At 32.7% G+C, this 22,065-nt stretch overlaps 1 protein-coding gene across 5 annotated transcripts in view; it reads right to left on the minus strand.

The window, feature by feature from the left end:
- Positions 1-21,892, minus strand: part of LOC144844383 (alsin-like) — a 49,513-nt gene extending 27,621 nt beyond the window's left edge. For 2 of the 5 annotated variants that reach the window (XR_013612426.1, XM_078701280.1), the window contains exons 1-15: positions 21,783-21,892; positions 19,238-20,734; positions 17,858-17,954; positions 13,486-13,557; positions 12,051-12,163; positions 11,215-11,395; positions 10,050-10,221; positions 7,821-8,076; positions 6,986-7,148; positions 6,467-6,598; positions 6,099-6,227; positions 5,873-5,902; positions 3,798-3,842; positions 1,874-1,944; positions 955-1,245 (exon numbers count right to left, since the gene is read on the minus strand). Coding sequence is in view for 4 of the 5 variants with exons in the window: in XM_078701280.1 (XP_078557406.1) it covers positions 955-1,245; positions 1,874-1,944; positions 3,798-3,842; positions 5,873-5,902; positions 6,099-6,227; positions 6,467-6,598; positions 6,986-7,148; positions 7,821-8,076; positions 10,050-10,221; positions 11,215-11,395; positions 12,051-12,163; positions 13,486-13,557; positions 17,858-17,954; positions 19,238-20,734; positions 21,783-21,793 (3,260 nt within the window). In the remaining variant the exon portion in view is untranslated. The remainder of the gene's footprint in view (positions 1-954; positions 1,246-1,873; positions 1,945-3,797; positions 3,843-5,872; positions 5,903-6,098; positions 6,228-6,466; positions 6,599-6,985; positions 7,149-7,820; positions 8,077-10,049; positions 10,222-11,214; positions 11,396-12,050; positions 12,164-13,485; positions 13,558-17,857; positions 17,955-19,237; positions 20,735-21,782) is intronic. The other 3 variants (XM_078701287.1, XM_078701294.1, XM_078701302.1) reach the window with 3 other exon arrangements.
- Positions 21,893-22,065: the final 173 nt, after the last annotated feature.

Genomic DNA, 22,065 nt, shown 5'->3' on the forward strand with positions numbered 1-22,065 from the left:
ACAAAACTGTTTGTTTAAATAAAGTATTATATTGTTTGAAGGTTTGCATGGTGAAATCAAATGTTGATATAAGTTTACGGTACGCCGCATATGTTAGTTCTGAAAAGAACTGTTGAGTTTCTCGACGTTTCGATCAATATGCAACTCAACAGTTTTTTTCTGAACTAACATACATGGTGTACCGCAAACTTATATCAACATAAATAAAGTATTTTTATATATATATTAAAATAAGGTTTAATACTATTCTACGACAATCACTAAAATTGAATTTCCGTAATATTTTCGGAGAAACCATTCTACGTCCTCAGCGGGTGTTAGCTGACTGACGACTGATTGACTCCCTACTTCTGGACGCAGATGGTGTCCAACTAGGTGTTTCTAGTAGCGAGTCATAGACTTTTGAAAGTTCTCGGCCTCAGTCTCTGTTTAAGGTTGGACTTAATGGATACTTTGTCCTTGGGAGTGACAAGAATTTGATGAAGTATCTTTATGTGGTTTAAAGGCGGTGGGGATGCCGTATTGTCCATAAACCCATTTAAGTTGCTCGGATATACCTTTAACCGGGATGCATGATGCTAATTAGGATTGTTTACAACTCGTCACGGTTGAGAAGGTGTTTTCACACAGATCGCGAGGAAGTTTTATGATTATGCATACAGAGTAGTCAAACAAGCATGTTGCATTATGAGATATGTTTTGATCCAGTCAAAGTTATTTGATTTGATTATTTAAAATTTACAAACAAAACAACGTCTGTATTTCAGTTAAGTGATCCGTTTTTCGTTTTTGGTGAAAGTTAATTATTATGATACTTCAAAATGACCACCTTTTTTTCGAAATAGTTTTTTTTTTTTTTGGAATTAGTCAAAGGGACAATACATCTTTAAACTACATAATCGTATAGTGTCCATTTGATGAATAAATGTTCAGTAATAAATTTAATAACTTTACCTTCCATGAGGTTTCCCGAGGCACCATGCACCATCATATGTAGCGTCTTTGAATTTAGGATGCGAGATAAACTTATAAGAGCCATTTCTGTGAAGCTTTGGAGGGACACGCTGTCCATTGCTCATGAATGGTGATGGGGGCGCCGCACTGTCAGGTTTGTCTAGAGAGAGTCTGTTATTGAGGACTGTGTCAATGGCGTGATTAATACACCAGAGCCACTCTGACTTTTCTTCAGGTGTTGATGTCGACAAAAGCAGCGTTTCTTCTACCATTGTTAGACGAATTGTGTTCCTTTAAAATAGAGTATAACATTTTTAATTAATAAAGTACTCCAAAAATATATATTTTAAATCCATAATATTTAAATGGATACAATTAAGCTGGCCCAAAATGTCTTGTTTTCTCGAAAGTTTACAAAATTAATTTTTTTACCTCTGGCAGTAAATATAATGTATTGCATTGTATTACAGTACATATTTTTAATTTCAGAATGATTGATTTGGGAGAATCTATGTATTTCCTAAAGCTGTAATCACATACAGTAGGAATAGCCCAGTATCTCTGCATTACTGGAAGTTACAAAGTCCTTCTTTCTCCTGTAAAACTGAGAAGCCAAAAAAATTCAACACTATCGTTTGGTAAAACTACCGTTTGGTAAAACTATCCCAGTCACATACATGCTTTTCATGGGTCAGTCCTACTTTGAGCTGGGTAAACTCACCAAGCCAAGAAAGTGCCTGTGTGGTTAGCAGTAAGATTTCCCTCCTCCTTTTCCTTACTAAAATAGGTCCAGTACAAATGTAGCTTCACAGTACACATTTTTAACTGGTTATATACAACATTCATCAGCTAGACAGATTTAAGATCCTAGTAATAAATTTAATGGAATTTAGAGTTAACAACAAAAATGTTTGCCTACTTGTTCTGTTGAGAATCTTGAACCGGCTCTGCCCAAACCAAATTCAGTGGGTAGATATAATGAGATACACTCTACAAAATAAACATGTTATCTATTTAGTACACACATAATTGAAACAAAAAATGAGTAGTAAAATAATAGCAATACAAATAAAAAAGTTTTGAAATTTAAAATTCTATTAAATTAAATAGAAAATATCAAAGTACAATCACAGAAAGATATATAAAATCGATATCTGGTGCAACCAATATGTTTATTATTGCAAAATGAACAGCAACCTTTCCCATTATAATTGTAAACTGAACACATATTTCTAATGTAGATGTAGTCCCAGGGAGGGTGAAAAATTGGTAAAACATATTTTTCCTTTTATGAGCAATGAAGTTCATGAGTCACATCACACCACCAGTATTGCATTGATATAAAATATTTAATTTCATTTTTATACATTACAATTTCATCATTATAATACAATATTATACTACATGGCACAATAATCAATATACATAACACAAGAAATATAATCTTTGAAATAATTAAGAATAAAAATGTTTCTATGTGCAAAACTGCGGTTTGGTGAAATAAATACAGACATGCCAAGTGTGCCAGTGTTATTATGGTGGAACATAAGGACTATAAGAAAGCTTTCGATTTGCAATGTTCAACAACCTAGGAACAAGTTAGGTCATTGTCAATTAATTTTGACCGCATGTGAGGAAGCTGGAAAATGCTTCTGGACTCTACAGTGGTGATTTCTGGGTTCTGACAACGCCTTATAAGGTATTTGGTCGTCCCATCATTGCAAATCGAGAGCTCCCTATTACTACCAATGTGAATAAGGTCTGCTTCCAATTAAAGACCAATACATTTAATAATTCCTCTACAGACAGTGTATAGCCTGGATGAATATTAGTGCTTTAATAGTGATCCTCTAATTAAAGACCAGAACTGTCCTTAATTGGAATCAAACCTCTATTTAAAAGCTATACTAAAATACACACAATAATATAGTTCATTATAAATCAGGCAATAAAAGATGGTTTAAATAATAAGCACAATGACTCAATAACAAGCATGTAGTTAGAGGATTTATATTTGTATATAACCATGGTTTAATCAATTAACTTAATTAATAATTAGCAGTTGTTTTAAACTAAGATAATTTGTTGAATGAAGAGTTATGAGGAGCTATGAGCTATTACCTTGTTTATTCGAATAAATAGGTGGTGTTTTTTGGTGCAATATGGTAATTTTTTATATATTTTATAAGACTATTTCCAAATATCTTTTATTGTTTTTGAAACTATATTCCCTGGTTTTACATAATATAGAAGATTAGAAAATTAAGAAATCTTCTCCATAATTGTGTATAAATTTGTTAATTTATATTATATTCTGCAATTATGTATGTAACCATTTTTATCTTTTTGAATATTATTGTTTTATGCATTTTATATTTAAATGTTTATCTATGACATCCTGTAATTGGCACCTCCCTGTTGAATGTATAACTGAATTAAAATAAAATCGTAAAAAAATAATTTAAAAAAATTATTGTTCAACAAATACAGTAGCAGTATCTATAAAAGAGACATTAAATCTACTTATAAAGCTTGGTTCCAACTTGGAAGCAATGCAAGTGAGTTGACCAATCACAAGTGACTGTTTAGATGATCTATCGCGTCGTGATTGGTAAAATTACTCGTGGTGCATTTATATCTTTGTGTTGTGTTGCTAGATAATTTCTAACAATAAATCACTTAAGAGCGCTCTGATCTTCACAAAATAGCATGGAACCAAGTTTAAATAAGTAAGATTTTTAATACAACAAACATGTGGAATAATAATAAATGGTACAACATAGTCAATGAATATAACAGGGTAGAAATGATGCAAGCAGACAGACAATAAACTGTATTGATACCTCATCAGTATCCTCGCTTGGATTCAGGGGAAGCTTTTTGTCAGTCTTTTGTGTCGATAAAATAAAAACAAATATTGTTCATCAGTAATCATTTTTTAACTACATATAAATATTTTGACAAACATGCAACACTAAGGACTTTTAGATGTGAGTGAAAGTGAACAAAGTTCACGTCCACATGGATCATAGTCGACTGTTACTCGTCGACAGATATATGAATTAATATGAATTAGATTTAGTTGGACATTTACGTTAACATGCCAGTGACATATGACGTAATGACCTTGGGATCTGACCTTGTAATCTCTAGTAGCGCTCATCTGTGGACTTAGGCCAGGCTAAGTGGGTATATTAGGCCTAGATCCTTAATTTTCTGAACGAAGGCTGATATTCACTTTACTACATTCTCAGAAAATCATTGCGAGATCATTCTCATTTGCAGTGTTATGACCTATGTACTCATGTCAGAGAGCGAATGCCAAAATGCCACTGAACATGTGCTGAATTTGGCCAGTCGCCCAGCACATGCGCATATCATAGGTAGCAGCAAGTGAAAATCTAAAAGTCCTTATTACTACAGATGAACAAGCAAGCACATTTTTCTAGTTGACCCTGTTCAGAAACAAGTAGGTCATGTTTGGATGGCAAAAGCACAATCTTAATGGGGTTTTATCATTTTATTATAACAATAACATTTATCTGATTTACTGTATGCTTTATAAAACCCTTTCTTTAAAATAAATAATTTCTGATAATGTCACAAAGGGAGCTATGGTTTGAATATGTGCGCTAAAAAGTATAAAATTAAAAATCTGAAAAAACTGAGCTCTAAAAGGTGTAGATATTGCAAATATTGAATACTGGATCGTACAAAATATCTAAGGCTAGTGCTAATTGTTTAACCTGGAAGAGTAGCCTGAACCGAGTTCTAAGGTATATTTTGGATATTGCAAACAACAATAACACAGAATATTCATTTGATTTTTAGATGTTTTGCATTTTGCATTGCAACTGGTTCCAATTCCAATATTGTACAGTCAAATGAGCTTGGAAAAAATGAAGTGTAAAATGAAAAATTAAAAAGACATATTAGCAAATGAAAATAAAAAATGGGAATCTAAAAATGTTTTTAGCCATAAAAACTGTTGTTTGTGTAATGTACCCAAATAGCGCAAAGCAATTGTTACCCATGAGTTGTAGTAGATATAGAATTATTTAAGCTATGTTCACACATGCAAGCTAATAGTTAGCATGTCTAAAAATAAATGGTCTGCATTCATACAATTCATTCCTGATCCGAAAAACACAATCCTGGAGGGCATATCCGGAATTTGAAAACAAAAACCAAGTGAATATACCGTCTGGAGCTGCCAAAAATTGGTATAACATCAACAATATCGACATGGATTCAAGGCGGACTCGCTCCTAGGTCTGGTGGTGGAACAACTCTTCTTGGGTAAGGACTACAAACCATAGGTCATTGTACACAGTTTACCTGTGTGCACTTTACAAAAACCTAGTCCATCATTCAAGATGAGCAGGAGGTTACCCCGATGAACTGGTTCACAAAATAAACCCTGTATCTGGAGGATTACCACCTATCTGATAGGACAGTGATTAATTTACTATTGGTAATTCTTGGCCATGTGCCTCATTACATAAAAAAAAGGAATACTAGGAGTTGATTGGCTATTATAGAAAACAGAGGTAAAAACTGTTTCTGATTTAAAAAACCTACAGTTTAATTTTTAAGGATTGGTCAAGCAGGATTGGGTGTTCATACTTGAGACAGTGATAGGTAAAATTATCTCCCAAGCTGCTAGTGTGAACAAGGTCTTAGGGATAGTTGATATTAAGTAATCTTGTTTAAATTTACAGCATAACAGGTGCAATGTTGAAATGAAGTTTACAGAATCATGACAAAATATTTATTTTTAGATTTCATTAAATACATTAAAAAAAATTTAATGACAGCAAAAAAAGAGGCAAAAATCATAATGATGATAAAATATTAAAACAAAACTATTAATTTTGTTAATAAAAGTGGTCTAATGGTTAGTTAACTCAAATGTTACCTTTGCTTTACCAATTCTTACAAGAAAGTTCTAAAAGTAAACGAAAAAACAGGCAGACTACTAAAGGATTTGAACCTACAACTTTTTTTTATAAAGTACAAAAAACCATAATAGTTCGGAATCATCAAATTTTAAAATGCAATCTCTCTAACAAGATGTGTATTAACATGTTGTGGTAACATAACAAAAAGTGATAAATATGAATAAAATACATTCATAAAATTACCTGGACATGTACAAATACATCGCTAAATAGTAGGAACCAATGAACAGATAGCCTGCTTCCATTCACCAGCTGTAGCAACTGCTGTCTACTGTCTCGGATAACCCTCCGGTCAGCACTTTTAATATTTTCCTGTTCAAATGTTATTTTCATAGAAAAGATTATATATCATAATAATGCTATTATGTATTATATTATTAATATCATAGATACATTAAACAATAAAGAATAAAATCACAGCTAAAAGTGTGATTCACCATGGAGAGGGCCATACTCAGTCATGCACCAACAAACCTGCAGACGTATTCTCATACGTTCCTAGTATGCAAAATTGTAACAGAATCCTGTATCTTTACGATAACAATCTTTACCTGTAGTTTAGCTGGACAAGACTCCCAGAATGCTCTAGTCTCTTCAGCTATATCTTGTTGCTTCTTTACTTCCTTTGATAGGTTGTCCCACAATGCAGTTGTATCCCTTAGCAATGAACATTCTTGAGATTTCTGACAACAAAATAATATATTGAAATATTTAGTTACCTGACCATAATTATTATTTTGCGTGTTCCCTTGGCCATAACAAAATTCAGTTACATTTTTATACCAATCAGATAATTAATAAAAAAATAAAGTGTACAATCACAGCGCAAACATTTGTCATTCAGGTCAAAGGTTAAAAATTATCAAAATTTATCCAATAATTATCTGATTTGAGCAGAATCAGGCACATAAGTGGAACTTAATCAGTAGTCAAAAGAAATTTGAGTGCGGGATACTCCCTCTCAATCCAGAATTTTCTTTAGATTGCAGAGAAAACATTGGGTTTATATGGTCTACCCATAACTATTTTGACATTTGGAGCTTTAATGCTTTTATTACTTCTTTGCTTACCGGTGAGTACAACTGGCTAAGCCTATGCAAAACATCACTATAAACTAAGATCCTATCAACTGGTCGCTTAAACAGAGTTCTTAGTATACTACCACAGTTGTCAACTTTCACATCTCCATTTGCCATGTCTGACAATAAGGCCTCATGTTTGCTCAAAGCCTCACTGCAAAAAATAGAAATGTTATTTCAGCAAACATAAATGGTACATTGGATACTACTGTATTTTAATGCACTCATATACATTACATAGACAAGTATATGTTCTCTACAACACTAAAAGACTAACTGTATTATTTGTCAAATGCCGACAGAGACTACATGCTTGATACAAAATTTGGATCTTTGTGGGAAATCTTTTAACTCTTTTAAAGCTCTGTCTACACCATCAGACTAGTTTGACAAAAAAGGTGTGAGGTTCCCAAATATAGTGTTATGACATCATCGTGTCCATATATGAGCACATCACATTTTTGTCACATAAAGTTTGATAGGTAGACAGAGCTTTATGGCTCTGGTGATTGGATAGTGACACTGCCAATGTTTATTGAGCCTTTGATTACGACCTATGACCTATGACCTAGGACCTATGACGTCGGGAGGTACTATTCACCCACTTTAATTGTTTTGGATCAATTTTGGTTCAGAGGACGACCTTGAATTTTGTTCACGGATAATATATTATTCGCATTTCAATTTTCATTTGTGATACAGTCAGAAAAATAAGCGGAAAACAAATTTTGACAAATGATGTAATGCATAATTTACATAAAGTCCTAGGTCAAAGGTTGTCAACAAATTGAAAGCTCTCAAATCTGGCTTTACACAATAACTATACCTTGCTAGCTTGCCCAAGTGAGAAAAGCCTGCAATGTTGATAAGTTGACTAAGAGCTTTGGAGTATTTTCTGAAGATCTCAATATACTCAACTCTGTTCTTCAACAGCAATAACTCTGCCAAATCCAGTCGTTGCTGGAGGACTGATGTCAATTGTATGGATGTCTGATATACGATGTTAGAGACGCCATTAAAGGTATCAAGAAAATCTTGGTAGGGCTGTTCGTAGATACTGCCAAGCAGACTTTTGGATATTTCTGTTTTTAAAATGACAAAATAATGTAAACAAATCCAGATTATTAAGGTCATAAAAAGAGGAAACAAACAGTAGAGAGAGTAGCTTGTAGTAAAGGACACCTATACTGTAAAACCAGAAACTTTCGCGACATGAAACTTTCACGAATTGGTTATACTAGAGGGTTCGCTCGTACCGAATGGTCCTCAAAAACATGACCAACGCCTCTGGAAACTGAGGCCCGGTTGACACCTAAGCATATGAATGATGAGTAATTGGTACTAATCATAAGAACGTAAGATGCAAATAATATAATTGTAAAGAACAGTATACGTATAATATACATATTATATTATTATATATATTATCTGAACGTTACACACAGGAGGAAGCCGTTAATAGGGGTCATAAATCACTGAAACAGTCTCTAACGTGACCGTACCAAGAGACCAAAAGCATAGTTTATCAAAGTGGGTGACAGTGAGCGGGGCTTTATCATTTGTGTCACAATATATCATGACAACAGCATCTTGTAAAATTTTTGAACAAAATGATCAAATAACAACTGTCGTAGCCTACTTATATATCGGTCGTAGTAGACACCATTTATAATTATAAATAGAGCAAGCAACAGAAATAATCGATAATATAAATTTAAACAGTAAAGGTGTTTCCCTGGTAGGCCTACCAGGCCTCCTATAGTAACATTGAATCGCACCTAAATTTGATTAAATGATTAATAAATAGCATAAATAATTAGGAATTAGCCTCCTATAGTAACATTGAATCGCACCTAAATTTGATAAAATGATTAATAAATAGCATAAATAATTAGTTAAACTACTAAAACAAATTGTATTTCACGTAAATTAAAGGTCTTTATAATTGATAGTTGAATATCTAAAACAAATAAATTTTAGTTCACGATTCAGTTGAATCACCAAAATCACATAAAAGTAATAAAGGCCTTCAATAATAGTGAAATTACTAAAACAAATTGTAGTTCACGATCACTAAAATCACATTGTAGTTCACGTAAAAGTAAAGGCCTTCAATAATAGTTAAATTACTAAAACAAATTGTAGTTCACGTAAAGTAAATGCCTTTAATCAATATAATTGATTAGTTGAATATCTAAAACAAATTAATTGCAGTAGGCCTAGTTCATGATACGTTGAACCACTAAAATATTTGTATTTAATATTGAATGTCGCCACCAACGGCCATTTTGCCGGAAGTGACGGACCCGGAAGCCAGTTGAACAACAGCGCGAGTGTGTGAAAATAACCCTGTGATATCCACAAATTTCAATAGGTAACGCTAAATTTTGTCGTTGTAAAAGACAAAAATGGAATAATAGCGTCGGACTGAAAACTAATGTTATCAAATCTACGTTTCGCGGTACATCTAAAATAGATAAGGTAGGTATCCAAGGCATAGATTTATACCTTATACATTGTGCTCGCCTATGTCAGAATTAACCATAATTTATATATAGATGACCATTTTCACGACATCAACTTTAATGAATTTGAAAAATAAAGTACAATTAAATACAGTAATGTAACAAGATTGATAGCTTTATCAGTAGTAGGTGCGCATGTACTGCAAAGTGCTTGTAGTTGCTTGACCCAATTCCCATGCCCAGGCATCATTGTACAGTACTGTATTCTCTCTTCACTTTATGGATGAATAAAATAATCTTGAATCTTAGCAATAAGAATGCGACTTCCTTTTGTTAACTGAACGTGATAAAGCAAACAAAATAGTTATCGCTTTATAAGCAGTAGACATACATGTACTGTAAAGTGATTGTAGTACTCTTTACTGTATTTTGCATAACCAATACTAAACTTCATGAAACTTTTGCGAATTTCAATCACTGGCAAAATTTATTTTCTGGTTTTACAGTATTGGGCAAATAATGCAAAAATTAAAACAAAAATATGTCATATAGCATCAAAGGAAGAAAGTGATGACGTAAATTACACTGACCTGTTGTTTGTAAAGATCTGATAACGACTGACTTGAGAGTACTTAGCTGTGAGAATAGACTACGCTCCATCGACGCAAACTCACACAAGCCTGCCACCAAACCGTTTTTGTTACGATCAGATACACAAGCACAGGAATCGCTACCTGCTGCAACACCTAATGCCCAACCACACTGTAATGACATAACAGTATTAGAAAGATAACACAGTAAAATAAAAGTTAAAACTTACTCCAAATACAAATACAAGAATCAAATGGTTTGTTCTGTTATTGGATCATCATAAGGAATGACAATAATTACATTTTAAAATTACAGATTCAACAAACATTTATTTCATCAAATCTCATACACACACAAAGCATAAAATACAGACCAACCTAGAAGTAAACTTGTCTCAGTTGGCCCTATTTAACATGGTTATATAGAAATAAAAAGTATAGGATAGATATGAAGCACGATAAAATGAAATATTAATATTTTTAGTAAAAGTTATTTCGATAATTTTAAGCTATCTTCTAGTATCAATGAAATATATTTTAACGCTTTTATATTTCAACAATTGTCCAACAAGCAGAAAGCTGTGAAAATGATGATTGAAGGTGATGTAAAATAAAATGAAAAATGAATAGGTCATATTGCAGTTTTAATAAAGTTTCGTAGGAAAAAAATATGAGATTTAATTTTTGGTTATGTGACATTAAAATGACATATTCACCTAAAAAATGCAAAAGAATTATATTTTCATAGGGACAATTAATAAATTGCTTGGTTATATTTTTAAAAAGAGTTCAGTGTGAATAATATCCTTTTCACACAATTGTTGCACTAAGTTGTAACATATTTTATTTATTTTAATTTTAATTGTATATTTATTTTTATACAGCTTTGAAGAAAGTATTGTTGCATAGTTGTGTGAAAGGGGGGGGGGGGCATCAGTGCTATTTGGTTATTTGCTAATTGTACTGTGTTTAGTATGTTCAGTGCCAGTGCAAGTGCAAATACAAGAACATGAGCAGTAACAAATCAGTAAACAAAAATCATCCTGCTGGTGTGTTTTTCCACAGGGTTCCCCTTTTCAAACCTGTTACTTTTCTGCAGTTTTGAAAAGGTATGTGGTCATGTGGTATTTAACATCAAATAAATGCAAATGTGCATTTGTAATACCTCTTTCCTGATAAATGCCATTCTTTCTGGTTGTTTTGCTCTGGCTGCATATTTGACCGTAGGCCCCTTGGTGATGCTCGACGTGGCTTGCTTTCGACTTTTTGCACTGCCTTCCCTTGTAGCATCTTTACCTGTGTCTTTGTCACTTGATTGGGCCTTGGCTTCTTTTAGTTCTGCTAAACTATTTTCCACAAACAAAGTAAAATAAAGAATAATAAAGTATTAAATTGTATGCAAATGTAATTGAATACAAAGGATCCTCTGTTATTATTGTTATAGTGTATTACTTCCTATTCATTATTACTGTACATGTTTCACTTTCATATCAGGATCCAAGTTATAAATTATCAAATTAAGCAACACCAAAGCCTTAAGACAAAAATAATGTTGTTTATAGGCAGAATAATCAAAGAAAATCTTTAACCCATGCTTGGTTCCCAGTAGAGACACAACACAAAGTAATACAACGTGAGTGATTTGACCAATTACAAGCCATGGATTATTTGAACTGTCGCTTGTCATTGGTAAAGTCACTTTTACTGTGTCTACATCTTTTGCGCTGCGTCTTTAATGGGAACCAAGCTTATACCTAGAAATCTAAATTCAGGCACTAAAAGTGTATTGTATTGTACACCTAGAAATAACACTTAGAGGACAAGCTTAGACAGCATAATATAATTATTGTATATCTCAGTGCATCAGTAAGTGATGCCAACCAGTGAATGAAACCAACATTTCATTTAAGAAAGCAGAAGTCTGAGCATGCACCTCAATGTTTACAGTAATCTAATGATGACTTCTTTTTTTTGTAAGTAAAAGATATCAATTGCTTGTACCTTGGCTGTTTGCCTAAATAGTAGATATCAGGCTGGTTAGCACTTCCATCAGCCAGTAACAGAGTGTGGGCGGAACCTGCTGCTGCATCCCAGACAACCGCACCATTGGGAATCTAAAAATAGATGTTTTAGTTACTAAAAATAGATATTTGTTCTACTAAAAATAGATGTTTGTGCTACTAAAAATAGATGCTTGTGCTAATAAAAATAAATGTGATACAATCGATACTGTACGAATATTATCATATGTGGATATACAGCACTGGTCTGCAATATTAATTGCAATGAAGCTAATATTATTAGAAGCTGTATGTTTTGCAGTTTTATATTTTTCATTCAATGTTGACTGTATACAAGTATTGATCTGAGGATATAAATATATTAATCACTGTTTCTAAGATACACTATAAAATGTTTTTTTTTTTTTTTTAAATTTGTAATGTATTAGTTTTTCATTTTATTAAAACATCAATTATACAAGTCAATAAGTTATGTTCAGACCTATCTAGTATAGAATGTCACCCAATATGGAAAAGGGACATCAAATAAGGAAAGCTTTTAAGCAGAGACCCTTAAAAACAATATTGGGTGCCATCCAGGGTGTTTCACTATTTGTCTTGACAGCAGACATCATCTACAACATGTTTAATGGTAAAGGTGCAGGTATTTATTAATAATATTATCATCATCAAGCTGGGAACAGAGGCAATTTGGATTAGGCCCTCTACGGATTCACAGGAGCCAGCAGTGCAGCGCCTACCCAAATCAGCACACCTGAATACAATCCTCTACTCTTTTTAAATAGTGAATCAAGTTCTAGCAATATATATATATATATATATACGGAACTTTCGCCAATGAGCTATGCTCGACGCGATTATGAGATCATGTTCCGAATATGAGCACTGTTTCTATAATTTACAGTATGATTTATATATATATATATATATATATATATATAAATCACACATATATATATATATATATATATTCACCGGGCGGTTTAGAATTAATGTTCTTTGCCTCTTGTGTTTATATATATATATATATATATATATACAGGACCAACAGGTTAACGTCACATCCAAAGGATGAGGCAAAGAGAGTAAAGCATCTTGACTATGGATGCAATGGTACAGATAGGCTTGAACCAATGCTTATCACATGCTAGTCCGATTCCTTATTATTACACCACCACTCTCTGGTTTATACAGCACCTGACGCGACATTGCCATATGGTTTCCCCATCCAAGAATGCAACAGGGCTCAACATTTCTTAACTGGTGTTTCAAGACAGTGTGGCCATTTCTTGTTTCTCCTACAATTTATTTTTTAATGCATGATAAACATACAAAACATTTTAACATAGTAGTACTGTATAATCAATAAATACTTTAAATCAATAAATAATATATTATACAAATATTAATCCTACCTTTACTTTTTTTGGTACCAACTGTCCAGTATGACCTAACTGACCATCTGTGTTAGAACCCCATGTGTATACCTGTGTAAAAAAGCAGAATTTTATACATTGAATAAAAGTTTACGTTAGAACAGTGAGCTTGTAATTATACAATTAATGAATGTTTATGAGTGCAATGGTACAAATATTTTTATGAGAGTCTCGTGAAAATAGAACATTTCAACTATCACCGAATGAAAATATTTGTTCCATTAAGATTGCAAAAATTTAAAAACATTCAATATTGTTTAACATCTAAAGCATTACTCAACATGCATTGTATAATAGTACAAATATGCACTCGCATAACAAAAAACGCACTCATGGGGTTCAATGGAATAATTATTGAAGAATGTGAACCACAATCCTCCAAGTAAATGATAACGATCATTTTGTTAAACAAATAATGAATGTTTCTTCATCAAATGAGGATATTATTTTCATTCGTTAAAACCCTGACTGTTCTGGCAACTTAACTACAATACGCCTAAATCAAGCATTCATTATTTGCTGACAGAAGTCATAAAAAACAGAATTACCATATACAGTACAGTAGGCCTATTGTACAGTAGGCTACAAACAGAAAGATTATTCTGTTGACATTAAAAGCAACATTGGATGCCTTGCTGTTTGAAAGTATTAGATTAATCTCAAATAATTGTGGTTATTTTGTAACATGTTGAAATAATCCCACTAGCTTTACAATAACAGTAGTTATTTACATAATACTAGGCTATAAAACTGAGATTGATTGATATATAGGATTTGTACACATACTAGGCAGAGTTAATAATAATCAAACCATGCTTAACATAACAGCAATGCAGATAATCTTCATCATTTAGAATAGCTAAGATTTGACATGGTTTGAACTGTCTACAGTAGGTCACATCACATGTCATTGCATGATAGTCTCCCGTTTAACGATTGGTACATACAAGGGTGGATATAGGTGGGTAATGCTAGGTGCATGCACTGCCCATTTTCACTGCTAAAATGAAATTATAAACTACTTTTTGATATCTATTTTTATAACAGACTATAACTAATATTATACGATCCTCCCATGTGAAATAGTAACTTCAAACCATCTGTTTAAAATCTCTAATATTAGATCAACATATTTTTATGTATTAAACTCTGTCTACACTGACAAAAAAAAATCTGATATGCCCAAGTATGGTAGTTATATGCCCAAGTATGGTAGTTATATGCCCAAATAATGGTAGTGATATAACATCATCCATGGGCACACCACAATGTTTTGTCACATAAAGTTTGATAGTGACAGAGCTTTACAGTTTCCTGATCATAGTGGAGTTAACGTGCTTGCCTTCCAATCCAAAGGTTCAATTAAGCTAGGTCCAGAGTTCAATCCTGACCTATTGCAAGGATTGTAAATCATGGCTCTTTCAACTCCACTCCTTAAGCCTCAAATCAATCTCAACAAATTATAAAATAGTTTATCCATCCTGTAATGTGCGAGTAACTCACTGTCGGATGAAATAAACAATAAATAGGTAAATAAGATCATAGGATACTATAGTTCCTAACAAATTTAATTTCATGATCTACAGTATTTAATAAGCCAAACATAAGATATGGGACTGTATGGGATGTTTACCCACAGATTAACAGCATCTCCACTACCGTATTTATACAATGTGCATATTTTTACACTAGAGGTGTTAAATGCAACGCTAAATGTAGGTTCTACAAATAACAATCTAATTGCTGCTACTGTATATGAAATACACCAGTATTAGATGAGTTTAAACCGCTGGGCTAGTAAACAGTATTCGGTCCTGTTTTCTAATTCAAAAAACAACAAATAATTCAAAAATCAAAAGGCCATGTTGCATGTTTTTTAACTCAAAATAAAACCAGTTTCTCATTTGGTGGTGATTGTGCTATGACATCACCATGATAGAGTAATCAAAGGCACACCATTCAGGGAATATTGTAATGTAATGTGGTCAGAATGGGACTGTGAATGAATACTGCTACAGGGGAACTGTATTAAAACGAGTGTTGACGATCAAGACTGGAATCAATTGGGATTTCTAAAACAATATTTAAGATCAGTCTTTAGTTTTATTAAAGATGTATTGTCCCCCAAAAATATGATAAATGAAGATTCATAAAATCAGACTTTTTGTAGTTTTAATCAAGTTAATCACTTCCGTAAAAATAAAAATAATGGCTTCACTTATAAAAGACAAAATAAACTGTTAAATTAATCAAAAACCCATTTTGTCTGACAGACATACTGTACTGTGACTATTTTTTTGCTTTCAATTTTTTTCAGGTAAATATAATTTTTAAAGCTAATATTTTATATGACATTAAAATGGAAAAATAGAAAATATCGTCCTTTTCAAATATGGCATTAAATCTGGTTTTTCATTTGAATTAGAAACAGTGCAGTATTACCCCCTAATACTCAAGTATGCAAAAATCTAATGATTATCAAAAAAATTTATTTAAAAAGAATGAATGAATTTATTTGCAATGAATTCTTCAATAATACAGGTAAATATACAGGTGAATTAATCAAAAACTAAAGAGTAAAGTCAAATAATTACAATACTACAATACTATTACTGCATTTTATAAAGTTGAATTATAATATTTAGCATGTAGGCCTACTGTAATAATAACAAGTACACAGATGAGATACATACTAAATGAATTCATTCAAGTTCATTTTAAGGTAAAACACTGTCATGACGAACTTCAAGCTTAAATATAAACATAGCCTTGCTGACTGAAGTGTAAACATTTATTAAGGTGTGACGATAGTGTGGAATTAATTAATATGCAGTATGTACAGAGCAATGTGAATAAGAATGCAGTACATAATTTGTAATGACGGGCAAATATATCGTAGTTGTAGAAATTAGAAATTATAAGCCCTTTAACAATACACTAGATGGAAATGACACTAACATACTGTAGACCTATCCAAATGCAATATGACCATAATTGTCCTAGGAGGAAATCAGCTTCTAGAACATATTATAGGGCCTACACAGGGAAAAATTTCATTTAAAAATTTTGTTTAGCAAAATCAAACTGATTTTTAAGACAAGAAACATAGTTTTGTATTGTATTTTTTGCTACACAATTTTAGAAATGTGTAGCAATAAGGTTGTTTTGTACAGCTTTTTGCTATGCTACACTGGCGAAAATGTTCCCTGCTACAGTATTTGATATGAACAATTGGGTTTAAAGACAATTATTCCATATTGTACAGTAGGCATGTCATGTGAATTTCACATTGTAACCAATACTGTTAAATTTGCCTACACAAAGGGTCATAAAAGGCATAATAAAAGATAATAATTTTAATGAGATATCTCTTTAGAAAAATATAAAAATACATATTCATTGAAAATCATAGAACATAACAGTTTTAATTGTTAGTCCTCTCTGAAAAATGAACCTTATCTGAAGTAAATCACTCATTTTAAATATTTTTTTATCCAAAGTCCATGCTTATTGAAATGAAAATGATTTGTTTAAGCCTCAATTGTCTTCAAACAAAAGACAATGTAACAGGTACTGTGTATTGTAAACAATGCATTATTTTGGTTAATTATGCTATTAATTTGAAAATGGTAAGCATTTTTAATATTGCAGTTGGTGGTGGGTCCAGCTCCAGGATCCAGGAAGGGTAGGGGAGGTGAAGATGTCATTTTTTCAGGAAGGAACATCATCAAACAAACATGATGTGAAATGTAATAATTTTATTTGTTTGTATAGAGAATGTTGAAGATTAATTTGAGACACCACAAACAATATTTTTTGTTATCTATTGTATTGGCCTAATATTAATTATATTTCATGAGTTGATATTTATTGGGTGGGTCGCACACACTTCCAAGGTTTATTAGTTTCTAACTCTCCCCTATATAAGATTAAACTGTATTTATTTGTGTACATTCTTTTTCAATAGTTAGATATTAAGTGTACAAGGATTTATGGATGTATCCGTCATTTATTGGCACTGTAAAAAAATTTGGCTTTCAATATTCTTCATGATTTAATAAATAATTCAAAATAAATAATGAAATGGAACAATTATTAATGAAACTAAGATTTCCTATTGTTTATTGGTGCACAATTATTCAACTGAAGATTTTACTACAAAAACAACAGGTGAAAATATTATTGTGTGCTCTAAAACAGCGGCATTGTTTGATCAATTATGGTTCGTAATCCAGTAAATGCACATACTGCTGAGTGGCTTGCAAGTGTGATTAATATGATTACCATTGTATTGTAAAAGAATTAGATTTCTGATACCCCTGTTTATCACTTTATTATGAAATGTGTTTACCTGGCCAGAGTTTGAAATGGCAATCGAGTGTCCTGACCCCGCAATGACCTGGGCGATGTTCTTGTTACTCAAATGACGGATAACGGTTGGCTGTGGCCTGAAATAAAAAAAACAAAAGTAGACAATCTTATAACACTGTGCAATACAAGCAGCTGGTAGAAAATTCTAAATAATTTACTGTTTATTTAGTGTATTGTTTCTTTTTCCCATTATTCGTTTTTATTGTAATGTAAAGGATGCACATTTGTAAGTGTGCCACTGATTCAAAGATAAATATACTTGGCTTCACCTCATGAAAATATACCTTTTATCTTTCACCTCATGATATTATGTTTACCATATAAACATTTTCATTATTTTACAGTATAATAAAGCAGAATGATTGAGACAAAAAGCTCTGATAAATTGTACGTATCATCACATGTTAAATATATAAATTCTCATTGTTATTAGAAATGTGTACATTATAGCATCACACTTGCCTACCTCAAGCTGTCTTGTCGAATAGAATTTAACCAAGTTTGACTTTTATAATCACAATATGGTAATGTAAATCATATTCAATTCAAGGTTTGTTTTCACAATTTATGTTAATGTCTGTTAAATCACAATATGGTTCACAAATTATGGAAGGACATTCAATGGAAATATTTATTTTCAATACTATAGTAATAATAATTATATTTCTTAATTAGCATCAATCCGGATTAATGGTAATATTGCAATTTTGGCTATTTATTAAAGTACAGTACTGTACTGCTTACTAAGTACAGTGCCGGATTCAATATTTTGAGTTAGGGGGCGGGGTAAAAATAGAAATATAAAATAAAATGGTGAAATGTAGTGCTGAAATTAACTTGATGTCCTATCTTTTGCATTATAATTTTCAAGTTTAGGGGGAAGGAGGGAGGGTACCTGGTTGGCAATATTTTATTATAATAAATAAAGAGGTGGCCTAAAATGTATTTATTATTTTAATACATCGGTATATTTTAACATTACTGTATAAAGACTTCAATAATAACAACGCTGTAGCACTTTATCCTGCCATATTCAGTGTCTGACTCCTCTATTTAATAAGGGCAGTCACTTTTTTGTGAAAAGGAAAACAAGCAACACTTTTACTCTACAGCCAACTCTATTGAGTGAGTTGACACCTCTATTGAGGGGTATTTTGTTACTGTACAGTAGGTCTTTAATAGAACTTGGAAATTTGCATGGTGATTCTGAAACAAATCAATATATTTTGCAATAAAGCAACAGCACATTGAGAGGTTAATTTAAACATGATTTGCATTGTTGACATATATTTTTAGCATATAATTTCAAAAATATAAACCATCACTACAGTGTGGGTCTTTGTTCAGTGACAAAGCTTACCTATCTAAAACATCACCTTGACCAAGTTGTCCAACATTTCCTTTGCCCCAACTCCAGACTTCTGTTAATATTGAAATTTCATCTACCAGTTCCTCAAGATGTGTTCTTTGAGACTTCACATGAATACAGCTCATTTCCAGTTCATTCAATTCTGGTTCTTCAACTTCAAAGTCTGACTCATTTTGTAGTTCTGTACAGGAGGATATTGTCAGCAATGACTGTTCTTTACCACCCATAAAGTTAAACTTGTAGTTTAGCAGCTTCTCAAGGTTTGATGCAACGGCTGTTGGCAGACTTGCTAGAAGTTTTTCCTTTGATGTTTGAGCAGTTTCATGTATCACATGAGTGGAAGAATGCAACTGCTTCTCTAAGAAATCTTTAGCAGATCTACCAGTTGGAAAAGAACCAGTGACTTCTGATTTATCTTCTTCGGGAGAATCTGGCACATCTTCTGTGGCAACTGGTTCTTCATGTGCTGATGTCACATCCACTGCATCTTTGTCAGATTCATCCAATACATACGTTCCTTGGCTCTCTGTAGATAGCACCGATCCTGTTTCTTCTTCTATCAACATTTTTTTTTCTTGAGTTTTTTTCAGAAGGTCTTTCCTCATTCCTGGCTTCGAAGGAATCTGTACATCAATACTATCTGGTGAAAAGCTTCTGGTAGATGTCACATCTACTTCTGCAGGCTTATTCTGACAGACATGGGTTTCGGTAATAAACACAGTGTCGCCTAAATCTGAGAAGGAATACATCTCTTGATTGCACTTAGGACACAATGTAGCATCAGCATCAACATCTTCTGTTGTCACAGAAGAGTTGGTGGCTGTCTTTGGAACACGGATCTTTTGTACAACAGCCAAGCTATGAGCAGCTCCACAGCAGATACTTAGAACTTTCCTTTCACCAAATGCTAAAACTCTTGCTGGGGTTGATATGCTATTTGATCCAGCAGCCAATCCTAGCTGATGTCCTACACCCCACGCCCACACTTCTCCTTTTGTTGATAGAGCCAAAGTATGCATGTCTCCACAAGCAATCTGGGTAATCACCGGATCATTGTCCGGATCATTGAACTCTACTTGTTGAGGTGTGTTGATTCTGTCTAGAAGTCCAGTACCACACTGACCACTGTTGGAATCACCCCAGCAGAACACGATCCCGTCTGAGCACACCACGCCCGTATGGTTCAATCCACAAACAACATCAATGACATTTTCACCTTTTATATCTTTCACAAGCACCGGCTGCTTTGTAACATCACTAAATTTCTTATGGCCAAGTTGCCCATACTCGCCAGATCCAAAACAAAATACCTCATGGTCACTGGTCAAGAATGCTGCATGCTTGCCACCAAGTGCTACTTTTTTAACATTGCGGGATTTAAAAACTGAAAATGTATTTGGAATTGTATTACTTAGGAATCCTTTCCATGTGCTTGGCTTGGTGCATAAGGCTATGTTATCTTCTTTGATATCATCCTCTGGTTGTTCTCTTTAAGAAAAAGAAAACATAAATGCAATAAAACAGTGAATAACGAACTCTACTTTCTTAGCTTATCCATTATAATAATTCACGAAAAAATTACTTATAAGAAGGTGGCTAGCCTAAAGGTATTAATAGGTAATGATATTACAGTACGTCATCCATTATATGAATTATTCATTATTTAAATATCTTAAATGTTTAAACTAGCCATATACATGAATACATGAACTAATGATCTTTACAAGTGAGCAGGCGATAGTTGAATGAGTATATAAATATACATACTCTTCTGTGCTATAGTTTTTTATTTTAATTATGTTTTGCTGTAAAGTGGAAGAAATTAAGATAGAGAGTCAATTATTTTTTATTTAACAGGTTAGGTTTAGTTCAGTTTTTAGAGGAACATTATCTAGTGGGTGTGCTACTTCTCTAGAGCAGCATAAATCTTTTTGGAAATGGTACAGTGTATGTACATAGTATTTAAAAATGCTGCATGTATAAATTGTTCTGCCACTGATAAAATCCTATAAATTATAAGGCTATAATTTTTATATACATTATAAAAACGAATTCAATATTGCATCCTACCATCTTTGTAATTTTCTATACCTTCGGCTAGGTTACAGGTAGCGTTATGTCACCCTACTCACTGCTTAAAATTTACTTATTTTTATGTTTATTGAATTGAATGTTGGTCTGATAAACGGTGACAGATGAAATTGTTCACATTTTATTTTTAGTTGTGCTAAATTCAACTTCCGCTGGTATTTTTGTGTTTAAGTACGATTTTGATCATTTTAATACATTACAAACAGCATAGGGTCCTTCTTAAACTAATCTAAGCTAGAACTAGGCCTAAAACATCCAACATAACTCTCTCTCGGTGGGGAGCCACACAGCAACCAGCTGCAGCGGTGGGGCACCTCCGGCGGATACTAGGCCTCACTCTGACACTAGCTAGCTAGCTGGTGGGCCTGTTCGAGGGCCTAGCTCTGTTAATACATTTGAATACAAATATATGTACATTAACATTGATTATATAATACAAACTCACAGTTCAGACATGTTTGCAAGTTCGAGATTGCGTTTAAACCATAATAGAATTTAAAATCAATTAATGATACGCCTTTTCTCATCCAACAGACCGAAAATTGACGGTCAATCAATAAACATTGCGAAGCGCCCTCAATAATTAATGTCGTCTGTTCTCTTTTTTTTTTGCCGAAATCTAAACATAAAAATACTTATTTACCAACTTTTATTATAAATTGGATAAACATATAAAGTTAAAACCTAATTACAAATAATATTTTGAAATACTTTATTTAAAACAATCT

This window comes from Antedon bifida, chromosome 1 (genome assembly GCF_963402885.1).
Source record: "Antedon bifida chromosome 1, ecAntBifi1.1, whole genome shotgun sequence".
Lineage (NCBI taxonomy): Eukaryota > Metazoa > Echinodermata > Crinoidea > Comatulida > Antedonidae > Antedon > Antedon bifida.